A 23,459-nucleotide genomic window follows, 5' to 3' on the forward strand; every position below is an offset into this window, starting at 1 on the left:
TCATATTGCCACCATGTTCCCTCCCAATGGCTTAGGCAATAGGTCTCAATTAGCTGAAAGACAACCATTAATTTATTACAGAACAAAAGATATAACTCAACTCAGTCCCCCATTCTGTAACCTATTGGTAAATCAATGTAGAGGTGAATGTGCCAGATATAGACTGGCTTGCAATAATCATACTCTGGATTATGGTTTATTATTTTCCATCTGAAATTGTTTGTGGTAAATGCTTTGATTCAGAATTGTAAATTCCATTTTCCATTTCGGTGTGGGCCTCTCCCCCCTCTCAAATGGTGCAACATGTATGTAGATACACAGTCAACGATCATATACAAAAATGATATAGATTAATTTGGAATTTACGGCAACTGATCCCATATAATATATTTACTTTCTAAATAATGAAAGACTAAAATGAATCAGTTTCCTAAACTCAGTTTCAAATACTGGTTTATGAATGAAAATAAAGCCAGGAATACAATGGATATCTTTATTAGCCAGTAGGAGTTTTTTTGTTAATATCAATTCTTTTGTCTTTTTCATCATTATACATTTGATATTTTCAATAATTCCCTGTGAACACACCTTGCACAGCAACTTGATCATGCAAGGATTGTGAGATCACATGAAAATCCAATCAGCAATGGGTGTGGTTTAGGTGGGTGTGATAACCTGATGACACAGAGAGACGATTATTCGCACAAAACAACAATGTCAGCTCCTAAAAATGTTAGCTTACATGCTGGAATAGCACCAGTTATATCGACGAATAAGTTAATTGTCAGGGTATATATTCATTGAAGGAAGATCAAAGAATGGCACTGAACTAATTGTTCTTCCTCCCAACTTTTCATATTCTGGATTGGTCAGTGCCCCTCGCTATCTGATACTGACATACCGAGGCACCCTTAAATGTCTGTATGACAACCGACAGGCTTCCAACTAATATGTATACCCTCCGCATCATAACTGGATGGTCAGAGCAATTCGCTTGCTCCCCTGTAGGTTTCTTTCTGTACAGATTGTAAAGCCCTCTGAGGCAAATTTGTAATTTGTGATTTTGGGCTATACAAAATGAATCGAATTGAATCGAATTGAATTGAATAATAAGTGATAATATCTGCCTAAGCAGGTGAGAGGGGATGTTGAAACTGAAATGTAGAATTTTTTGCAAATTTATTAAAAAAGAAAAAGTGAAATATCACATGGTCATAAGTATTCAGACCCTTTGCTCAGTATTGAGTAGAAGCACCCTTTTGAGCTAGTACAGCCATGAGTCTTCTTGGGAATGATGCAACAAGTTTCTCACACCTGGATTTGGGGATCCTCTGCCATTCTTCCTTGCAGATCCTCTCCAGTTCTGTCAGGTTGGATGGTGAACGTTAGTGTTATGTTCTAATAACATGGTCACACTGTGATACATGGGTTTGCTGTATGTTACTAAATAGTGGTTACGGTTCCTTTAAGAGACTGTGATTATTATGGGATGCGACGTGACGTGTAATGCGCGGGCATTGTAAAACAAGGAAGTGTTGATCGACACATGAGACTGAAGTAAACAAATGCAGTGTACGTTCTAAACACGTGTGCGTGTCAGTCTTTCACACACAACATTTGGCGACAAGGATGGCTGGATTTAGCCTTCCCCCACCCGAAGTGTTTCTCGCGGTGCCCGGGGAACCCGCAGTGCCATGGACACGGTGGCTGACAGGTTTTAATGCCTATGTTGATGCGCTCGGATTCTCCGACGACGAGCTTCCCGACAAGCGAAAGACCGCTATCCTCGTCCACTGCCTCGGTACCGAGGGCCAGCGTGTTCTTGGAGCGCTCGGCTCAGCAACAGCTTTCGAGGATACAGTCAAGCTGCTGACGGACCATTTCTCTGGGAAACAACGTGTCCTGATACGGCGGTACAGACTCAGGAAGCGCCACCAACGACCCGGCGAGTCCATACAGACTTTTGTAGCTGACCTACGTGAGCTGGCACGAGCCTGTGAGTATGGAGCATTGCATGACCAAATGATCAGAGACCAGCTGATAGAAGGCACGTCATGTGACAAGACACGGGAAAAACTGCTTATGGAACCTGATGCTTTGACACTGACTGATGCAATCAAAATAGCGTTACAAGTGGAATGTGCTCTGGAATGCTCTACTCTGCTGACCGGCCCTGCTCACCACACAGCGTTAGCGCAACAGCTGCAGCGCGCAGAAACGTCACAGTTTTTCCCGCCCACTGATAGCGGTGACAGCCTGCCTGTGCAACAAATGAATAGACAGCGCCCCACTGTGGGCTCCAGACGCAATTGCGGCAACTGTGGATCCAGTTCTCATGCTACAAGAGCATCACAGTGCCCTGCCCGTGGACAGGTTTGCAGAAACTGTTCTAGATTAAACCACTTTGCTAAAGTCTGTCGTTCAGCTCCAACCAATGAAGCACGGCAGCACAGGCTTCCTCAGTCCACTTCCGGATACACAGAAATTAGTAATATTCGTTCTACACGAGTATCATTCAAAACTTGCACAGTGCGGCTGGGGGAGGTAAGCGTGCCACTCATCCTGGACACTGCGGCTGCAGCGTCGCTCCTCAATTTGGCCACATACAGGAAATTCTTTTCCCGCATGCCACTGGGACCCCCATCCACAAGCTTGCGGGGATATGCAAATTCTGCCATCGAGATTGTGGGCACAATTGACCTGCCTGTCCGCTATGGTACGATACACCTTCCCTCCTTCCCTTTTCATGTGGCACAGCGGGGAACCAACCTTCTTGGCCTCGATCTCTTCATTGCACTGGGTTTCTCTCTGATGGACAATAGTGGAAGAGCTATAATGCAGGTCTTCCCAACGATGCACCAGCAGTGGCCAGCGCTGTTCGACGGCCTGGGCTGCTTGACAGCATTCACTCATCGGCCCCTGGTTGACCCTGCCGTGACACCAGTTATGCAGCCCCTCAGGCGCCTGCCACTCACCTTCCGGGAGGGCGTCACTGCAGAGCTCACCTCCCTGCTAGAAGAGGGCATCATCGAGCCAATAAATGCAGCACCTTGGATCTCAAACCTGGTGGTTGCACAGAAAAAGTCAGGGGGCCTCCGGGTCTGTGTGGATCTGCGACAGGTCAACAAAGCTGTCATTCCAGACAAATATCCTTTACCTACAGCTGAGGAGCTCACCTCTCTTTTCCATGGATCAACGGTCTTCACAAAGTTGGATTTACGCCAGGGCTACCTGCAAGTTCCCCTTCACCTGGCCAGCCGGGACCTGACAGCATTTGTGACACACGCTGGGGTGTTCAGGTACACACGCATGCCGTTTGGTCTTAGCTCTGCCCCCAGCTGCTTCCAAAAGGTCATGTCTACAATTCTCGCTGGGGTCCCGGGGACAGCAGTTTACCTGGACGACATTGTGGTGCATGGGCCAGACCAAGCCACCCACGATGCCCGCTTACACAGAGTGTTTGTGGCCCTCACCAAACATCACCTGACACTGAACGGGGAGAAATGTCTCTTCTCAGTACCGACTGTGGACTTTATTGGATTCCGCCTCTCAGCTGATGGCATTGCACCTCTCTCCTCCAACGTTGACGCAATACAACGCATCCCTGAACCAACCTCCATCACACAGGTTGCATCGTTCCTAGGAATGACTGCTTATTATTTGCGTTTCCTGCCCAACTACTCACAAACGACAGCACCCCTCCGCCAGCTCCTGAAGAAGGAGGAGCCGTGGGCTTGGTCACCACAGTGCTCTGAGTCATTTTTCATGCTGAAAAAACAATTAACCTCACCTCCTGTCCTCGCCCATTTCAGCCTCTCGAGCCCAACCTTCATCACCTGCGACGCCTCCACTGCTGCAGTTGGAGCTGTCCTGTCGCAGCTTCATGACGGCACGGAGAGGCCAATCGCCTTCGCATCTCGGGCCCTGACACCCACTGAGCAGCGGTACTCCGTGGGTGAACGTGAAGCATTGGCCTGTGTGTGGGCGTGCGAGAGGTGGCACATGTATGTCTATGGCCGTCATTTCACCATCAGGACGGACCACCAGGCCCTCACAACGGTGCTCTCCACGTCAGGTTCGGGACACAAGCCTCTCCGACTCCATCGCTGGGCGGAACGCCTCCGCCAGTACCACTATGACCTCATCTTCACGCCGGGCAGGGAAAACGTGGTGGCAGATCTCCTTTCTCGCTCCATCGCAGCCCCAAACCCTTCTGTACCATCACACGATGAAGAACCAGCTCTCATCCAAGCGCTCTATGCACCATTGCAGCCAGTAGTCACACTGGAGGAACTGAACACTGAATCAGGACGAGACCCGATACTATCCAAGCTGTGCACCTACATCAGAAACGGCTGGCCGTCCCACATCCCGGAAGAGTTGAAACCGTTTGCTCGGGTGAAAGATGAGCTCTCCTGCTGGGCAGACACGTGTGTCTCGAGGGGGCTCTGCACCGTCGTCCCAAACACTTTGCGTGCACGTGTCCTGTCAATGGCACATGAGGGTCACCTGGGAATCGTGAAACTCAAGCAGCGGTGCCGTGAGTTGGTGTGGTGGCCAGCCATCGACCGCGATATTGAACATCTGGTCCAGGACTGCTCAGCGTGCCTCCTCAGTGGGAAAACCGGACCCCCTTCAACCCCACCCCTGCAACCGCTCCCTGGCCTTCACGTCCCTGGGAACATGTACAGCTGGACATCTGTGGGGAAATCCATGGCCGTGGTGTTCCCCACCACCAGCGCTTCCTGGTGGTCGTTTACGACCTCCACTCTAAGTGGCCGGAGGTTGTGCCAGTGGGGACGGTGACGTCGCACGTCATGGTTCGGATACTGGATGGCCTCTTTGCCCGCTGGGGCGTGCCTCGGGCCATAACAACAGATAATGGCCCGCAGATGACATCTGCGGAGTTCTCTGACTTTCTTGCCAGCAGGAGTGTCAAGCACATCCGAACCGCTTTTTACCACCCACAGGCCAACGGTGGAGTAGAGCGTTTTAATGCAACACTGAAGAACGGGATTCGTGCACACCTGGCCCAAGGCTGTGCATTCGAGGAGGCACTCAACCAGACCTTGCTGCACTACAGAGCAAGCCATCACTCCACCACGCTTGTATCACCAGCGTTTCTGATGCTCGGACGAGAATTGGGACTGCCATTACACAGGCTCCGAGCACCAAATAGTGACTTTCCCATGCCCTCCCTGGCCCGAATCCGAGAGACTGTTGCTGCACGGCAGCAGAAGACGAGGGAAAGGGTGGACAAGAAGTGCAGGGCGAGGCCACCGTCCCTTCAGGTCTCAGACTGGGTCAGGGCTCGACGGCCGCAGCGACACAACAAGTTGGCCTCGTTCTGGTCCCAACCCAGACAGATCAGTCGCCTTCTTGGCCCCGCCACATTTCTGCTCGACGACGGATCACGGTGGCATGCTAGTAGGCTGAGGAAAGTCCCGGCACCCCTCTCTGAGCACTTGGCCACGGCACGAGCCCAGTCACCATTCCCCCGCAACGTGGCCACTGATCCGGGCCCACCCCCGGCCCTGGTTGCACCCCCGCAGCACCACGCCAGGAGGTTGTGGTGCCGGACCCGAGGCCGGTGCGGGCCAGGGCTCGGCCTGTTGCCTTGCAGGACTATGTCACGAATTACCATGTTTAGTCTAGCGGTTGTCTTCACAGATTCTTGCCTAGTACATTTTGATATCTTGATTAGATGTTCAGTTTTCTTGACGAATGTTTGGGTTGGTTGTTAGTTGGGGTGGTATGCTGTTTGCTTTTCGTGGGGGGAGGAAAATGTTATGTTCTAATAACATGGTCACACTGTGATACATGGGTTTGCTGTATGTTACTAAATAGTGGTTACGGTTCCTTTAAGAGACTGTGATTATTATGGGATGCGACGTGACGTGTAATGCGCGGGCATTGTAAAACAAGGAAGTGTTGATCGACACATGAGACTGAAGTAAACAAATGCAGTGTACGTTCTAAACACGTGTGCGTGTCAGTCTTTCACACACAACATTTAGTGGACAGCCATTTTCTCTCCAGAGATGCTCAATTGGGTTTAGGTCAGGGCTCTGGCTGGGCCAGTCAAGAATGGTCACAGACTTGTTCCGAAGCCACTCCTTTGTTATTTTAGCTGTGTGCTTCGGGTCATTGTCTTGTTGGAAGGTGAACCTTCGGCCCAGTCTGAGGTCCTGAGCACTCTGGAGGAGGTTTTCTTCCAGGATATCTCTGTACTTGGCCACATTCATCTTTCCTTCAATTGCAACCAGTCGTCTTGTCCCTGCAGCTGAAAAACACCCCCATAGCATGATGCTGCCACCACCATGTTTCACTGTTGGGATTGTATTGGGCAGGTGATGAGCAGTGCCTGGTTTTCTCCACACATACTGCTTAGAATTAACGCCAAAAAGTTCAATCTTGGACATGAATTGTGTTGATCCCAAAATACATCCCAAATACATCATCAGACACCTCAATTTCTCAGATACCTTATATGGCATGAGTTGCATTGATTCACTTAACATTTTGACTTTAAAGTAATTTCTATACAATTTCTATTTAGATAAAAGTCTGTTTAGTCACTATCACCAAATGAGGTAAGACCATGGTGATTTAATCTGTTACCCATTGAAGAAAGCCCTTGCATTTGCAGTATTACAAACTGGGTGTCTGTGGCAAAGTTCCCGGGAAAATCACAAGTGGTGCTCTCTGGAAAGTGAGATCCAAAAACACACCTGCAATTCAGGCTAATAGGTGCCACCAAGACTCTAGTATGAAATAGAGCTCTTCAAGATTGTAACTTTAAATGAGGCGACTGTGGCTCAGTGGTAGAGCAGCGTTGTCCTTCAATTAAAAGGTCAGCGATTCAATCCCCAGCTCCGCTAGTCCTTGTCGATGTGTCCTTCTGCAAGACATTTAGCCCCGGAGGCTGTTCCTGTGTTGTATGAATGATCAGATAGTCCTGATGGTCAGGTGGCACCTTGCATGGTAGCCCCTACCATCAGTGTATGAATGGGTGCGAATAGGTTTTGCCATATGAAGCTCTAGCGCAAGTTCAGACAGGAAGACTATCTCGGCACATTCTCTATAATACTGCTTTCCATTCTAACTGCACACTCCCAATTCCGGCTGTCAATGTCAGAAGTGTCATTCATGCTGTAGTAAATAACTTGATGTTAAAGGATGAAGGAAGATGTCCAGGTCCGCTGATGCAATTTCAACAATTTCTTTATTGAATCAATGCATCAGAAGTCATTCTGCGCAGAATGGAGCCCATACAGAGATTCAGCATAGACTGAGGCTCTCAGCCTTCAGTTTGGACGTATCTGCGTTGTGCATCCCTCAATGTACACAAAGGCATAAAACATGTTGAGCAGTACATACATCATTCAGACATCTGAAAACATACACTTTTTAAAATAGTTCCTGAGAACCTAGACTCTTCCGTCTGTGAGAACATCACTATAACAAGGTTCTCATGTTCGTCTGTGTAAACATCACCATAAACAAGGCTGTCATGCCATACGTTGGTCATGAGGTCATTGTTAGGGCAGCTCTTAAGAACCCTAACTGGTCAACATCACACAGCATGCAACAACTTCATGGCCTCACTACAACAAGGTATAACAGAATATGATAAAATACACTACATATTCCCCCGTTTGGGACTTCCTAAAGTCCCAACAAACATAAAATATATATATATATATATATATATATATATATATATATATATATATATATATATATATATTCTGTAATACAAATGAATCCGAAATAATAACTGGATACACATCATGCAACACACATCGCATAACGGAATAGGTACAGTAGTCTATGTCACGGGATTAACTGTCATAGGGTAAGGGGGTAAGAAATCCTTTTCCAACTAGTTCTAGCCAGACGCATGGCGAACTAGGTATAAGACATTGTAAATATATTCATATATACCTAAAGTTGCACCATCACCGTTATGAATATTCAAAAACAAAAATCGCCCTGCTATAGCTGGAGCTTACGCATATACTAGGTCAAGCCTCGCATTTATGACTGAGCGTGCATAATACAACAAACATTTACAAGAATTAAACCAAAGGTATATGTTAATGATACTATAACGTGAACGTATTACATTCACTAGTCTTGTCTTCGTTGTAGTCTTGGGGGAAAAAGTCTAGATGTGGGGGCACCAGTACCTGGGAGCTGAGGTATCGATATTTAGTCTCTTCTTGTCAGCTCCAGCAGACCACTGCATAAAAAATGGCTGATGCCACCACAGAGTCAAAAAAGGTCTTCAGGAGTGCTCCCTGTGCTCCCTGCACTCCAAAGGACCTCAGTCTCCTCAGTAGATACAGTCTGCTCTGACCCTTTTTACAGTGGGTACGGAAAGTATTCAGACCCCTTTAAATTTTTCACCCTTTGTTTCATTGCAGCCATTTGCTAAAATCGAAAAAGTTCATTTTTTTTTTATTAATGTACACTCAGCAACCCATCTTGACAGAAAAAACCCAGAAATGTAGAACTTTTTGCAAATTTATTAAAAAAAAACTGAAATATCACATGGTCATAAGTATTCAGACCCTTTGCTCAGTATTGAGTAGAAGCACCCCTTTGAGCTAGTACAGCCATGAGTCTTCTTGATGCAACAAGTTTCTCACACCTGGGTTTGGGGATCCTCTGCCATTCTTCCTTGCAGATCCTCTCCAGTTCTGTTGTATAGTGGATTTAAATTCATGTAATAAAAAAAAAGAAATAGAACAGAAACTGTCTCTCTTAAATGTATTAGATATACAAAAAAATACAAACAAAAATATATTTATACAGATTTCTCACACTGGACCTTTTTGCATATATACTCCGGTTTCCTGTCTCTGCTCTGGGTTCCAAACCTAACCAGGTCGTTACAGAATTATCTGGCCTAAGTGGACCCTGCAGAGACCACTAAGCTGAAGCAGGCTTTGTCTCTGCAAGGAGCCTGTGTGGGACAGCATTAGGAGGCGTTAAGAAGTATCATGGACACTCTCCACAACCTAGCCTCCAATGTGACGCAGCTCGGCAGTTGTCTGGACCAAGTTTCCACTGACCTTTCTTAGCTCACGGCTCCAGTCCATGCTCCAGCTCCTGCTCCGGTTCGTCCCCACTCCTATCAGGTACTCAGGAATAGAAGGGTCATGCAGTCAGTTCCTTCATCAATGCTTCTACTTATGCCTCTGATAAATCTAAGATTAGCGTTTATAATATGCCTGTTATCTGACAAAGCTTCGGCTTGGGCTTTGGCCATTGTTAATAGTAACTCTGTTGGAGTTTGATTTGATCACAATAGACTATTACTATCAATTTTTCTAAATGTTTGAGTATACCTAAATGTTTGAAACTTTTTATATATATATACAGTGGGTACGGAAAGTATTCAGACCCCTTTAAATTCTTCACCCTTTGTTTCATTGCAGCCATTTGCTAAAATCGAAAAAGTTCATTTTTTTTTCGCATTAATGTACACTCAGCAACCCATCTTGACAGAAAAAAACAGAAATGTAGAAATTTTTGCAAATTTATTAAAAAAGAAAAACTGAAATATCACATGGTCATAAGTATTCAGACCCTTTACTCAGTATTGAGTAGAAGCACCCTTTTGAGCTAGTACAGCCATGAGTCTTCTTGGGAATGATGCAACAAGTTTCCCACACCTGGATTTGGGGATACTCTGCCATTCTTCCTTGCAGATCCTCTCCAGTTCTGTCAGGTTGGATGGTGAACGTTGGTGGACAGCCATTTTCAGGTCTCTCCAGAGATGCTCAATTGGGTTTAGGTCAGGGCTCTGGCTGGGCCAGTCAAGAATGGTCACAGACTTGTTCCGAAGCCACTCCTTTGTTATTTTAGCTGTGTGCTTCGGGTCATTGTCTTGTTGGAAGGTGAACCTTCGGCCCAGTCTGAGGCCCTGAGCACTCTGGAGGAGGTTTTCTTCCAGGATATCTCTGTACTTGGCCGCATTCATCTTTCCTTCAATTGCAACCAGTCGTCCTGTCCCTGCAGCTGAAAAACACCCCCATAGCATGATGCTGCCACCACCATGTTTCACTGTTGGGATTGTATTGGGCAGGTGATGAGCAGTGCCTGGTTTTCTCCACACATACCGCTTAGAATTAACGCCAAAAAGTTCAATCTTGGTCTCATCAGACCAGAGAATCTTATTTCACATAGTTTGGGAGTCCTCCATGTGTTTTTTGGCAAACTCTATGCGGGCTTTCATATGTCTTGCACTGAGGAGAGGCTTCCGTCGGGCCACTCTGCCATAAAGCCCCGACTGGTGGAGGGCTGCAGTGATAGTTGACTTTGTGGAACTTTCTCCCATCTCCCTACTGCATCTCTGGAGCTCAGCCACAGTGATCTTTGGGTTCTTCTTTACCTCTCTCACCAAGGCTCTTCTCCCACGATTGCTCAGTTTGGCTGGACGGCCAGGTCTAGGAAGAGCTCTGGTCATCCCATACTTCTTCCATTTAAGGATTATGGAGGCCACTGTGCTCTTAGGAACCTTGAGTGCTGCAGAAATTCTTTTGTAACCTTGGTCAGATCTGTGCCTTGCCACAATTCCGTCTCTGAGCTCCTTGGGCAGTTCCTTCGACCTCATGATTCTCATTTGTTCTGACATGCACTGTGAGCTGTAAGGTCTTATATAGACAGGTGTGTGCCTTTCCTAATCAAGTCCAATCAGTTTAATTAAACTCCAATGAAGGAGTAGAACCATCTCAAGGAGGATCAGAAGAAATGGACAGCATGTGAGTTAAATATGAGTGTCACAGCAAAGGGTCTGAATACTTATGACCATGTGATATTTCAGTTTTTCTTTTTTAATAAATTTGCAAAAAGTTCTACATTTCTGTTTTTTTCTGTCAAGGAGGTTGCTGAGTGTACATTTATGCAATTTTTTTTTTTCGATTTTAGCAAATGGCTGCAATGAAACAAAGAGTGAAAAATTTAAAGGGGTCTGAATACTTTCCGTACCCACTGTATACAGTGCATTTGAATGATTAGTCCAGTCCAATTTATTGTTCAAATGAACACCCAGGTACTTATAAGATTGCACAATCTCAATGTCCAGTCCCTGGATGTTCACTGGTTCCGGAGGACAGTGTTTACCCCGGCGGAAGTCCACCACCAGCTCTTTGGTTTTACCAGAGTTGATCTGGAGGCGGTTCCGCCGGCACCATCCTATGAAGTCCTGGTTCAGTTCTCTGTATTCCCTCTCATCACCGGCGGAGATGAGGCCGACGATGCAGAGTCGTCAGAGAACTTTTGCAGGTGGCAGGTAGCAGAGTTATATTTGAAGTCCGAGGTGTAGATGGAGAAGAGGAATGGAGCCAGAACGGTTCCTTGTGGGGCAGGTAGTCCAGGATCCACGCAGTGAGGTGGTGGTCCACCCCGGTCTGCTCCAGCTTGTCCCTCAGAAGCAAAGGCTGGATGGTGTTGAAGGCACTGGAGAAGTCAAAGAACATGACTTTCACAGTGCTTCCAGCCTTTTCCAGGTGAGAAAGGCATCTTTGTAGCAGGTAGATGACAGCGTCATCCACCCCGATGCCAGATTGATAAGCGAACTGAAGTGGGTCTAAAGATGAGATTACCAGGGGGTGGAGGTGCACAAGGACCAGCCTCTCCAGGGTCTTCATCAGGTGGGATGTTAAAGCCACCGGCCTGAAGCTGCTGAAGTCCTTGGCCCCCGGGGTCTTTGGGACTGGTACCACGCAGGACGTCTTCCATAGCTGTGGTACCCTCCCCAGCTTCAAGCTCAAGTTAAAGACGTGCTCCACTATCCCGCACAGCTGGTCTGCGCAGGATCTGAGGAGCCTTGAGCTGATGCCGTCCGGACCCGTGGCCCTTCCCACCTTCATCTTCCTCAGTTCTTTTCTCACCTGGTTATTGAAGAGGCACAAGTTGGGGGAAGGGTGCTGTGTGTTGTAGGTTGTTGGAATGGGGGTGGGGTGTTGGTGGAGTGCAGTGTTTGAGGAGTGTGGAGGGGAGCCGAGTGTTGTGGAAAAGGGGGTGGAGGAGGAGGAGGAAGAGGGGCAATCCACAGGGGGTGCAGACGATGGGGGCTGCAGCGGCAGGGAGGTCTGGGTGGAGGGAGGGGTGGGTGGCTGATCAAATCTGTTGAAGAATAAGTTCAGATCATTCACCCACTTTTGGTCCCCCACAGGTTCGGCCCCTTGTGGCCAGACATGGCCTTGCGGCTCTTCCAGACCCCGCTGGTGTTGTTCTGCTGCAGCTGATCCTCCATCTTCGTCCTGTAGACATCTTCTTGTTCTAACATTCGGTAATAGTCTCTGATTCTAGGCATAGTCAAAGTGTACTTGCCATAATTTAGGAGGTTCTTTAGACTATGATGTGTAAGCATGGTCACTGGATAACCCATAGTCAGGGCGGATGCTTTCTCATACATTAGATAAGCACCGGCTAGTGCTCTATAGCATGGGGTGAAACCCATTTCTACCTCTGAATAGGCTATAGAGTAATAGGCAATGGGCTGAGGACTAGAACCAATGCCCATGGGTTGGGCGAGGACAGCGCAGGCATATTTCCCCCCGGCGGACGAGGAGACGTACAAAACAAAGTTTTTTGAATAATCAGGCAGAGCCAACGCTGGTGCTTCTTGGAGTCTGTGTTTAGTTGTCTCTAGATGGCATTGCTCTAGCATCCAGCACTACCGTTAAGAACCTTGGAGTTATCTTTGACCAGGATCTGTCTTTTAACTCTTTTATGAAACAGATCTCAAGGACAGCCTTTTTTCATTTACGTAACATTGCGAAAATCAGGCAAATCCTGTCTCAAAGTGATGCAGAAAAACTAGTTCATGCATTTGTTACCTCTAGACTAGATTACTGTAACTCCTTATTATCAGGCTGCTCTAATAGGTCTCTTAGATCTTTACAGTTGATCCAGAATGCTGCAGCACGTGTTCTAACAAAAACTAAGAAAAGAGATCATATTACTCCAGTATTAGCTTCTCTGCACTGGCTCCCTGTTAAATCAAGAATAGAATTTAAAATTCTTTTACTTACCTACAAAGCTCTAACTGGTCAGGCACCGTCTTATCTTAAGGAACTTATAGTTCCATATTACCCAACTAGAGAGCTGCACTCAATCAATGCAGGGTTACTTGTGGTTCCTAGAGTATATAAAAGTAGGATGGGAGCCAGAGCCTTCAGTTATCAGGCTCCTCTTCTGTGGAACCAGGTTCCAGTTTCAGTCCGGGGGGCAGACACACTCACCACTTTCAAGAGCAGGCTTAAGACCCTCCTTTTTGATAGTGCTTATAGTTAGGGCTGGTTCAGGTTCGCCTTGGTCCAGCCCCTAGATATGCTGCTATATGCCTAGACAGCCGGGGGACTACCTAGGATACGCTGAGCTCCTCTCTCCTCCTCTCTCCCTCCATCTTTATGTATTAATCTCCTATTTATGCACATTACTGATTTTGCTTCTTCCCCGGCGTTCTTGTGCTTTCTCGCCTCGCAGGTTCCCAGGAATCAGGGTTATATTTGGACTGTCATCGTGCCACCTACTGAGGCCCTGCTGACACCCACTACTACTACCACTATCATTATTAGTCACATTACTATTATTATTGCCTGTACTATTACGCTTATTGACTTGCTTGTACCCTGGAGTCTTTGTGCTTTCTCGCTTCGCAGGCTTCTATCAATCGTGGCTGTACCTGGACCATGGACGTGCATCCTGCTACGGCCCTGCTGACACCGACTGCTACCACCATTATTATTACTAGTCACATTACTATTACTATTACCTGTACCATTAAGCATTTTAGCTTTACTTCCACCCTGAAGCCCTTTTGCTTTCTCGTTCTGCAGGTTTCCATGAATCGCTGTGGTACCTGGGCCGTAGTCGTGCCTCCTGCTGTGAGCCGACTGACACCCACTGCTACTTCGATTATTATTATTAGTCACATTACTATCCCTATTTCCATGGCTATAATTCTACTGTAATAATTGCTGCTGTTATTATAAGTAGTCTTAATATATGAATAATTTATGTCATATACATTGAATGTGTTGTATCTCTGTTATGCTGCTCATTCTGTACACATGACATCTATTGCATTCTGTCCATCCTGGGAGAAGGATCCCTCCTCTGTCGTTCTCCCATAGGTTTCTTCCTTTTTTCTCCCTGTTAAAGGGGTTTTTTAGGGGAGTTTTTCCTGTGCCGATGTGAGGGAAGGACAGAGGATGCCGCATGTGCACAGATTGTAAAGCCCTCTGAGGCAAATTTGTAATTTGTGATTCTGGGCTATACAAAATAAACTGAATTGAAAAGCCAGGTGGCCCTCCCTTGTCCAGGTGAGATTATGGTGCAAGTGGTCACTTCCTGTTTCCTTAATCATGGCCCTTAAGGGCCCCATGCTTTTAGTGTAATTCTCTACCCATGCTGAGCTATACCCTGTGATGCCCAGGAACGTCATCATTTCCCTAACTGTTCTAGGTTTTGGAGCCTTTCTAATGGCTTCTAAATGTTAATCAGAACTATGTCCCTGTGTTATAGATTGCCCTAAGTAAACTACACGTTCCTGGCAATATTGTAACTTTCTGGGAGGCTTTGTGTCCCCTCTCTGCCAATATCTGCAGCAGTGCAATCGAGTCCCTGTGACATGTCTGTTCGTCTGGGGAACAGAGAATGATGTCATCTACATACTGGATTACAGTGCTGCTAATCGATTCTCCTAGCCCTACTAAGTCCTCTTTCAAAACCTGATTGAACAAATGTGGTGAGTGTTTGAAACCCTGAGGCAACCTATTATACTCATAAGCCTGACCTTTATATGTGAAGGCAAATAAACCCTGACTCTCTAAGCTAAGGGGCACACTGAAAAATGCTCCACACAGATCTATTACTGTGAAAAACGTAGCGTCTGAGGGGATTTCGGACAATAACACGTGTGGATCTGGAACTTCCGCTGGGTAGTTGACGACTACTCGTAAATCATGCACCAAGCGATAGGAACCATCAGGTTTCTTCACTGGTAGCAGGGGTGTATTGCTCATAGGGTTTTGAGTCGTCCTCAAAACCCCTGCTTCCACTAACCCTCTTATTTGGGGCTCTATGCCTTGGATTGCTTCTTCTTTCAACGGGTATTGCATCTTCCATGGGGGTGATGTTCCTGGGCGAAGGTCCACCTTGATTGGCTGGGCTGATTTTACAAGACCAACGTCAGCACTGTGTTTAGCCCACAAATTTTCCGGTACTTCACGCAGCATTTTGGTCTTGAGGTCCTGATCAGAGTTGACTGGGAACATTGGTTCGCTTGTCATTTGCACAGTCTGTGGTTCGCCAACTCCTTCGGCAGAGATCATGATTTTGATGAAACGCTGATCTTCACTTACCCAGATCATAGGGTTTTCTTTTATTGGTACAAAGATGGCGTCTTCCGATTCTTCCATCATTGCCCCTATATGTTTCTGGTTGTAGTCTTCATCGATCTTCAGCGTCACATGAGGGATGCTACTTTCAATCTTGTGTTCTTTGTCAAGATACTCATCTCTGTTTATCTTCATGGCAGCTCCCTGTGGTCCCAGTATTATACAGCTCGAACGGAGCTGGAGTCGCTTAGCTTGATGTTTCAGCCATTCATCTGGGTTAGATTTGATAGCTTCTTTAAAATACTGGAGCGTGCAATGGGGCAGATATTCTGGTGTTCGAGCACCAGACATGTTTGCAAAAATAAACTTCTCCCACAGTCTTGCTGGTTCCATGAGGCCTTGGCTGAGATTTCCAATCCAATACACCATAGACGTTTCAGTGCCCATCATCATAGACATCTGATGGTGGTTTTTGTAAGGCACTTCCACCTGAACATTTTATGGTGCAGTTTAATCGACATAGTGCATCTCTTCCGAGAAGTCCAATAGGTGTATGTTGTGACCCTTACCAGGATAAGCGGTTACGGATAATTAATTAATGAATTAATTAATCTCTTTAACCTGCTCTCATTCCCACAATTTTCACTCTTTATAAATAATTTCAATTTATAATGTAAGGCAATTTGTAATTAATGTTCATTCAATGTCGCTGTGTAAGTAAATGGACTTACACATTTGTCCATAAGAGCCCGAAAGCGACAGGACTCCAAGCCACTTTCGCAAATGCTCTCATATTACCTGACACCATAAAACACAAACCGTACCATTTTTATTAACCTGCTACCATGCTTGTATTTTTGATACAACACACAAATTTCACGTGTGTTCATCAGACACACATGCACACACTCAGGACTAAATGAGGAAAATATAGACATTTTGATTCTGTCTGTCACACCAACCCACCCCCAACCCTTCAAAATGTAAAAGTCCCATAGAGTAACTGTATTTCAACAGAAAACTCAGGATGAGGCTCTTTTTCAAAAATAAATTACTCACCTCTCACTCTATCTTAACAGGAGATGAGGTATGGACCTCTTCTTTTTATAATGAAAGCCACAGAAGGTAACTGTAAAGTGGTAAAAGCTCCTATTGAATAAATCTATCCTAACAGGAAGCTTAGGCCTGTTTTTCAAAATGAAAGCCCCCAACTCTTATCTACAAATTCATATTCTTTTCAAACCTCAGAATATTTCAAATCTGTCATACATTTTTGGTATTACTCAATTTGTAAAGCAAGCTGTGTCAGCTATTCAAAAGAAATACCTGACAATATTCCACATTTCTTCTACACTATTGGTATAATTCAACTTTTCAATGACATTCATACAAATTAAACCCATTCCTACTTTTCCTACTACTTCACCTTTTCTTACATTTTCAAGCCAGGAATTCAGCGTTGACCATTTACACCTCAATTTATTCAGAAATTGCCTTTTCTAGTTTTAAAAAACTCCTTTACTATCTTGATTGACAGTGGTCACCTGGGTAAGTCCTGTGTTTGACCCATCCATCCACCATGACCTTCTCCCCATGCAGCCTTCTGAGGACATTGATTAGAATCGTATTTATATACATAAAAAACTAATTTAATTCAGAATAAAGTATTTTTCCTTCATAATGTTATTGACAATCTAGTTTCTTTGTATGGGAAAATATTTTTTAGGAGTCAGGAAGGTATGTTATCACAGTCTGTATAGCACCTGCAATGGGTAAAAGTACTAAACCTAGGCAAGTTTTTTGATTGATCTGTGAAACTGAGGAAAAATGTTGTAAAACAGGACATTCATTTCTGTATCAAGTTTAAAATTCTCGAGGAGACTACTTTTGCTTAAAATCCAAGAACCCTGCGAAGACTTGAGCTGGACTAACAAAAAAATATGCAAAATATGTATGTAAACATTTCTATATCTATAATTATAAATTTGTTACTATAAATGTCTGAAGTACTACTTTTCAGATTGCGCTGTGAACTGCATTTCTCCGGGATCTATCAGCTGTAGTAACTTTGAAAACGCAAAATGATGTGCTCACTCAAAGTAAGACTGAAAGGAAATGTTTTGCAGGAAGTTTGTCTTGTTTGATTGTGTGCAAGAAGGAAAGTGAAAATCATATAAGTGTATAATCCTATGAAAATTCCAGTTTAAAAATGTCTTTCGCTTTGATTCCAGGTCTGAAACGGAGCTATACTTGTGAAGTCTGCAGCGTCACACTGAACTCGGTGGCACAGTACCATGCACATCTGCAGGGCTCTAAGCACCAAAACAAGTGAGTGGATCAAGCTTCTGTTCTCTGCAGGAACAGAGCTAATTTCCACTTGTAACTATTAATGCTGCACTGCTCAATGTTTAATGCTACACCTCAAACATGTTGTTTACTTTGCTCTGATCCCTGTCCTTGATTTCCAATTCTCCTTAAAGAGGCCTTTGCACTTCATTACACATCGAATGCATAAATGAAGAAAGTATTGAAGAAAGCTGCATTGCTGAGACAGACTTTTCAGCTGGGCCCATTTTGCTGAAGTCATTTAATGTTTCTTTTTTTCCATTTAAGGCTACCACAAGGAACTTTCATTTTGTGTTGAAAAATTCAAATGATAGTGTTTCCAAGCACAAGAATCCCTTTAGAAAATCTGTCATTTTACTGCCGCAGGGTCTGACAGTTTCCTAGCTCAGTCCTGGTTCTGGTTCTCCTGTTCCTCCCTTCCCTCCAGCTTGCAATAGGGCCTGGGCCTTCAGCAGCGTAGTGTCACCTGCAGATTAGAGCAGCAAAGCTCTGCTCCTGGCCAGAGGAGGAGACTTTGCTGCCAGATGTAAAGCTCTGCTTCTGACTGCAGGTTGAAGCCAGCACCAAAGCCGGATCTGGGTGTGTCCGTGGTTGGTTGGTCGCTGCCAGGGGTCCGACTGGGGTATGAGCTGAAAAACTCTCTGGTGAACCTGCATGACTTTATTCAGAATCCGACCCATTGGCACCGACTTTTTAAGAATAACTCTAAAATCAACTCAACATCTCATACAAAAATTACAACATCATAATATGTACAATATCTATAAAAAACGACCGAAGGCGCTGCCGACTTTTGGAATGACCATGTTCATGAAATTGCTAGAGTGAAAATTGCGGTTACTGTTGTTGATGATGAGTAGTGAGAAGAGATATGGGCATTTTTTTAATACCTGCAGGGGCAAATCTCAAGCTGAGAATACAGACAGTCAAACTACTTGAAGTCACTCTGCAGCAGTCCTATGTCTTAAAAGCAGCTATAAAACTAAGGCCTATTTCCAAGAGGTGTTTTAAATTAATGAAGGATGAAGCTTTTTATAATTCATGCACAATTAAGTAAATCTACAAGTTTTTCTTAATTATTGTTACTGACATGAACACTGGTGTGTTTTAAATTTAAATACACATCATGAAAAAAAGGGTAGCTGTTTTATTTATTATTATTCATTTTATAATCAAATGCCTGATATTTTATAAATCGGAAGGAGAGCTTCATACCTGGCAGAAAAGACTCCTCCTGATATACAGAAATACTTGCCATATGTAGTCCCAAAAATAAACGACTTAATATTAATTTTTCTATGGCACATGGTGTTTTCCGGTCTGGAAACACTGATTTTCTTGCAGTGCAGTGGCCCATGACTCCTTATATTTTTCTGTATACTGTCCAAGATCAAAAAGTTTAACTACCGATGCACGAGCAGCAATAGCAGCCAGTAGATCCCCTCAATTGGATGGAGCCAGTAGTTCCATCAAATGCCCCAAAATATTAGCAGGAATCTCCAAATCACAACATGGTGTTCCTCAAGGTCTTGGTGTCTTAATTAAGTCATTTGAAGGGTTTTGATATTTGTTAGCAATACTAGACTGATAAAAAATACTTTTATCATAATGCTGTTTAAAGAAGTATGTGATGTTTTGATTTATGACTAGATCAACTTGACACACTGTGCATCTTCAGGTTCCCACCTTTCAGATGATGTACAACACTTTTATGTGGCCTATACTGCTGACCAGCTATCTTGCCTTAAAGATCACCTGTCCCCAATTAAAAATACAAACATTGGTCTGTTGTAGGTAGGGGTGAAGGGGAGAGGTTATGATGAACTATGTGGGACCATTGACTGCACAAACTGCGTAAATCACAACTAGATGTATACATAGAGTTTGATGTGAGAAATATTTCAGAGCTATAAGAAAGCAAACATTGGACTGGAATTTGTTGCATGGCCAGACACACACCTCCAAATGGTTGCTAATTTAGCTTATTTTCTGTTTGATGTGTAATTGTCCAGAATGACTTTATAATATTGAGTTGTGTTTACAGCTGGTTGCAATGACCCTAAGCAGCCAAACATAATTAATGCAATGGAATAATGGATGCCCCGATAACTTTTGCCAATCAACGATGAGTTACACTATTTTCTACATGTCATTCACCCATTCATACCCATTCATACACTGCAGGCACGGCCTATGGGAGCAATTTGTGGTTAGGGTTAAGTGTTAAGTGTTATGCCCAAGGTAACATCTACATGGAATAGCAGAACCAGGGATTTAACCGCCAATCCTCTGATGTACAACTCTAACACTGAGCCACGTCACCCAATATGAAGGGGTCACATGGATTAACTATAAAACTGGAAAACAAAGCTCAAAAACTGCATGGCTATATAAAAACAATGAGGAAATAAAATTTTGACTCAGGAGGCAAACAAATTACCCATACATGACATGTGAGAATTAATTGGTGAAAAGTGTGATCAATACTCCTCTAATAAGCCAGCCACAGGAGTACAACAATCCAGATGTATAACCCCCCCCCTGATATGCTGCTGGCATTAAAAACATTAAAACTCTAACCTAATTGACTTTCCTTAAGATTTAATAGTTGGATTTGCCTTTTTCTAACTGTTGTGTCATTCCTCAGTTTGCAAACCTGAAGTTGAGAAAACCCAAATTAGATTCTCTTTTTTTTTGACTGTTAGAGCATCACAGTATGCCTGCTAAGACAAAAATAGCCAAGTGGCTTTATGTGGTCCCTTGCAAAGGCCGAGAGGAGAAGCTCAATACTGAGCGCGGTAAAGAATCCAAGAGATGTTAGGCTGGTGTCACTGGTTAATGTTAACTAAGGGAAAAGGAGAAGAAATCAATTTGACCTCTGTGTGACCTGAACTGCTGGACTCTTTCTTGTGGCCTCTGTTTCCCTCCATTGACCATAAAGTAAACACTTAAGAGCACACCGGACTAATTATTGTTGGGATCTATGGTACTTTATTCAAGTGTTGACCTTTGCTGAGATTTGACATCAAAGAATTTGAGAATAAAAAGAAAAATGGAAAACTGTGCAGTTATGAGTTTTAAATATATACAGTATACTTCAGAATTTTTACATAATAAATATCAGAGAATCAAATAGGCAATGTCTTCCAAGGAAGTTTGTTTCTAGACCCAGCATCTAACAACCAATCACATGTTTTGCATCACAAAAGCCATAGACAGTAGAGAACAGAATAATGGTCTGTATATGTTTATATGTTGTATAGCTTTTTATATATATAATGCTAACAAAAACAAATATAGCAAAAACCAATACATACATACATACATACATACATACATTAAGGCATATGGAGATAAACAAAGTATATCAAAGTTTAAAAAAATAGTGTTTTCAGCACTTTCATAAAGTTACTCACAGAATCTGGTTGTCGGTGTGCAGCTGAAGTGTGTTCAGGCAAGTTTGGAGGCATAGGCACTAAAGGCTGCTACAGCAGGTTGTTTTGAGTCCTTGAATCTGTTAATAATCTAGGGTTTAATGAATATAGTGCCCAATCTGGAGTGTAGTATGACAGACATTCTGCTTTGAGAGTGCTAATCATAAAGAGTTTCAAAACAATAAAAGAACTTTAAAATATCTGCACTGGAGAGATATGTTCTCTTCTTCTTGTTTTTCTCAGTAATCTAGCTATTGTGTTTGTACAGTTTGTCAATTGATGTCTTTAGCAGGCCAGTGAGAAGGGCGTTACCTTAATCAAGTAGTAAGAAGATAAAGACATGGGTCAGTTTTGTTGCATCAGGAAATCCTGAGATATTTCCAACTCGAAAGCAATTTTTTGTGATATTGTCAATTTGGTTTTTCAAACCAAAGTCTGAGTCAAGAGTGACCCCTAGATTTGTAACTTCTGACTTGACTTTTGAGGCAAGACTACAAAGATGATTCAAGATTTATTTATTTTCACATTGGATCCTATTAAAACAGTGTACAGTGTTTATCTTCATTAACATGTTAACAAGCGTCGTGGGTGATCCGAGGTGATCTGTGAATTGAATTTAGAATGCTCAGATGGCATTCGGAGGTGTATGGCCTGCATATGGCCACAATTTCTCTAGGCAGTGAATGTGTCCTGGGCCACAATGAATAACTGCCTCAAAAAACATTCTTCTTGGATCCGCTGGGCCTCACTGCGCTCCTCATTTGAAAAGATAGGCCAAGATTTGAAGTCTCTGACGGTTTACTCCAAACAGCAGTTCGGCCTTGTTGGAGACCATTCTGTAAATGGGGACTCCATGTGGGTAATGATGGAGAAACCTGGACGGAGGTGATAGGAGGATTGCCCATAAAAAACACCATGTTTGAGCACAGGGCGGTTCATAAGTGTACTTGATACCAGAACACCCTAGGCCAAAGTTCTATGATCGACATATTGGTTGTATAATCAGATCCATGGCCGTATGTCTTGGACACTCGGGTGAAGTGAAGAGCAGAGCTGTCAACTGATCACCACCTAGTGATGACTTGGGACATGTAATCCGGGTGGGCGATGTTCAAAGCCTCCATTGTGGAAGCCCCTGCTAAGAGCAGTGGTTGAAAGGTAATCGGTGCCTATCGTGGCAGCAACCTGAGAACCCGCTGGTGGACACAAGTGGTGAAGAAGGCCGTCAAGCTGAAGAAGGAGGCCATTTGGGCTTGGTTGGCTACGGGGTCTCTGGAAACAGCAGACAGGTACTGGTTGGCCAGAAGGGCTGCAGCTGCAGCGGTTGCCGAGGCAAAAATCCAGGTGTGGGAGGAGTTCAGCGAGACCATGGAGAAGGACTTTCGATTGGCCTCAGGAAAGTTCTGGCAAATCTTGAGACAACTCTGAAAGAGAAAGCAGGGCTTGGCTCATCAATATGCCTGGCAGAGGTCATTGAGGTAGTTAAAAAGCTCCTTGGCGGCAAGGCGTAAGAAGTGGATGAGATCTGACCTGAGATGCTGAAGGCTATGGACATTGTTTGGTCGTCTTGGTTAACACGTCTCCTCAGAGTCGTGTGGAGGTCAGGGGACAGTGCCTGTGTAGTGGCAGACCGGGTGGTGGTTCCCATTTTTAAAAAGGGGTACCAGATCTGCTCTAATTATCGGGGTAAACATCACAGTTCTCAGCCTCCCCGAGAAAGTCTAGTCCAGGGTGCTGGAAGGGAGGCTCCGACTGATTGTCGATTCAGGAAGAGCAATGGAGATTCAGTGATGGCCCTGGAACTGTGGACCAGCTCTTTACCCTTGCAGGTTCTCCGATATCATATATTATATCCATAATGGAAATAAACATGACTTTATTGTTTACTTATAAGTAAATAAATTAATTTATTTTATTACCTATGTGCCTTTTACCACCTCGGTGCCTTTTTCTTGTTTTTCTTTCCTCCTTAACTGACTCAGAGACCATTGTTTAAATCAGGGCTATTCAACCTCCTTAACAAGTGGGCCAAAAAGGAAAACCGCTGGTGGTTCATGGGCCACACATACAAAACTTATGTCAATTAATCGCTACAAATAAATCGTACTTAAAGCAGTGTTAACTTAATAGATATAGTGCTAAATGGAATAAACTTGTAAGACGCATTCCTTTCTTTTTCACTTTTAATTGCATCTTTATAACAATTCTTGATCTTACATATTTATTTAATAAGTGTGTTCACATAAGTCTAAATACGTATTTATTTGTTTTTCCTTCAGTTGCGTTGCCTCCAGCGCGACAATATATGTATTAGAGCCCT

General features: G+C 44.2%; 1 protein-coding gene across 1 annotated transcript in view; it reads left to right on the plus strand.

The window, feature by feature from the left end:
* zmat4a (zinc finger, matrin-type 4a) overlaps positions 1-22,028 on the plus strand; it is a 147,580-nt gene extending 125,552 nt beyond the window's left edge. Inside the window, exons 6-8 of the mRNA XM_054610095.1 lie at positions 17,591-17,687; positions 18,256-18,349; positions 21,816-22,028. Coding sequence (XP_054466070.1) covers positions 17,591-17,687; positions 18,256-18,349; positions 21,816-22,028 — 404 coding nt within the window. The remainder of the gene's footprint in view (positions 1-17,590; positions 17,688-18,255; positions 18,350-21,815) is intronic.
* The last annotated feature ends 1,431 nt before the right edge of the window (positions 22,029-23,459 follow it).

This window comes from Anoplopoma fimbria, chromosome 13 (genome assembly GCF_027596085.1).
Source record: "Anoplopoma fimbria isolate UVic2021 breed Golden Eagle Sablefish chromosome 13, Afim_UVic_2022, whole genome shotgun sequence".
Taxonomy (NCBI): domain Eukaryota; kingdom Metazoa; phylum Chordata; class Actinopteri; order Perciformes; family Anoplopomatidae; genus Anoplopoma; species Anoplopoma fimbria.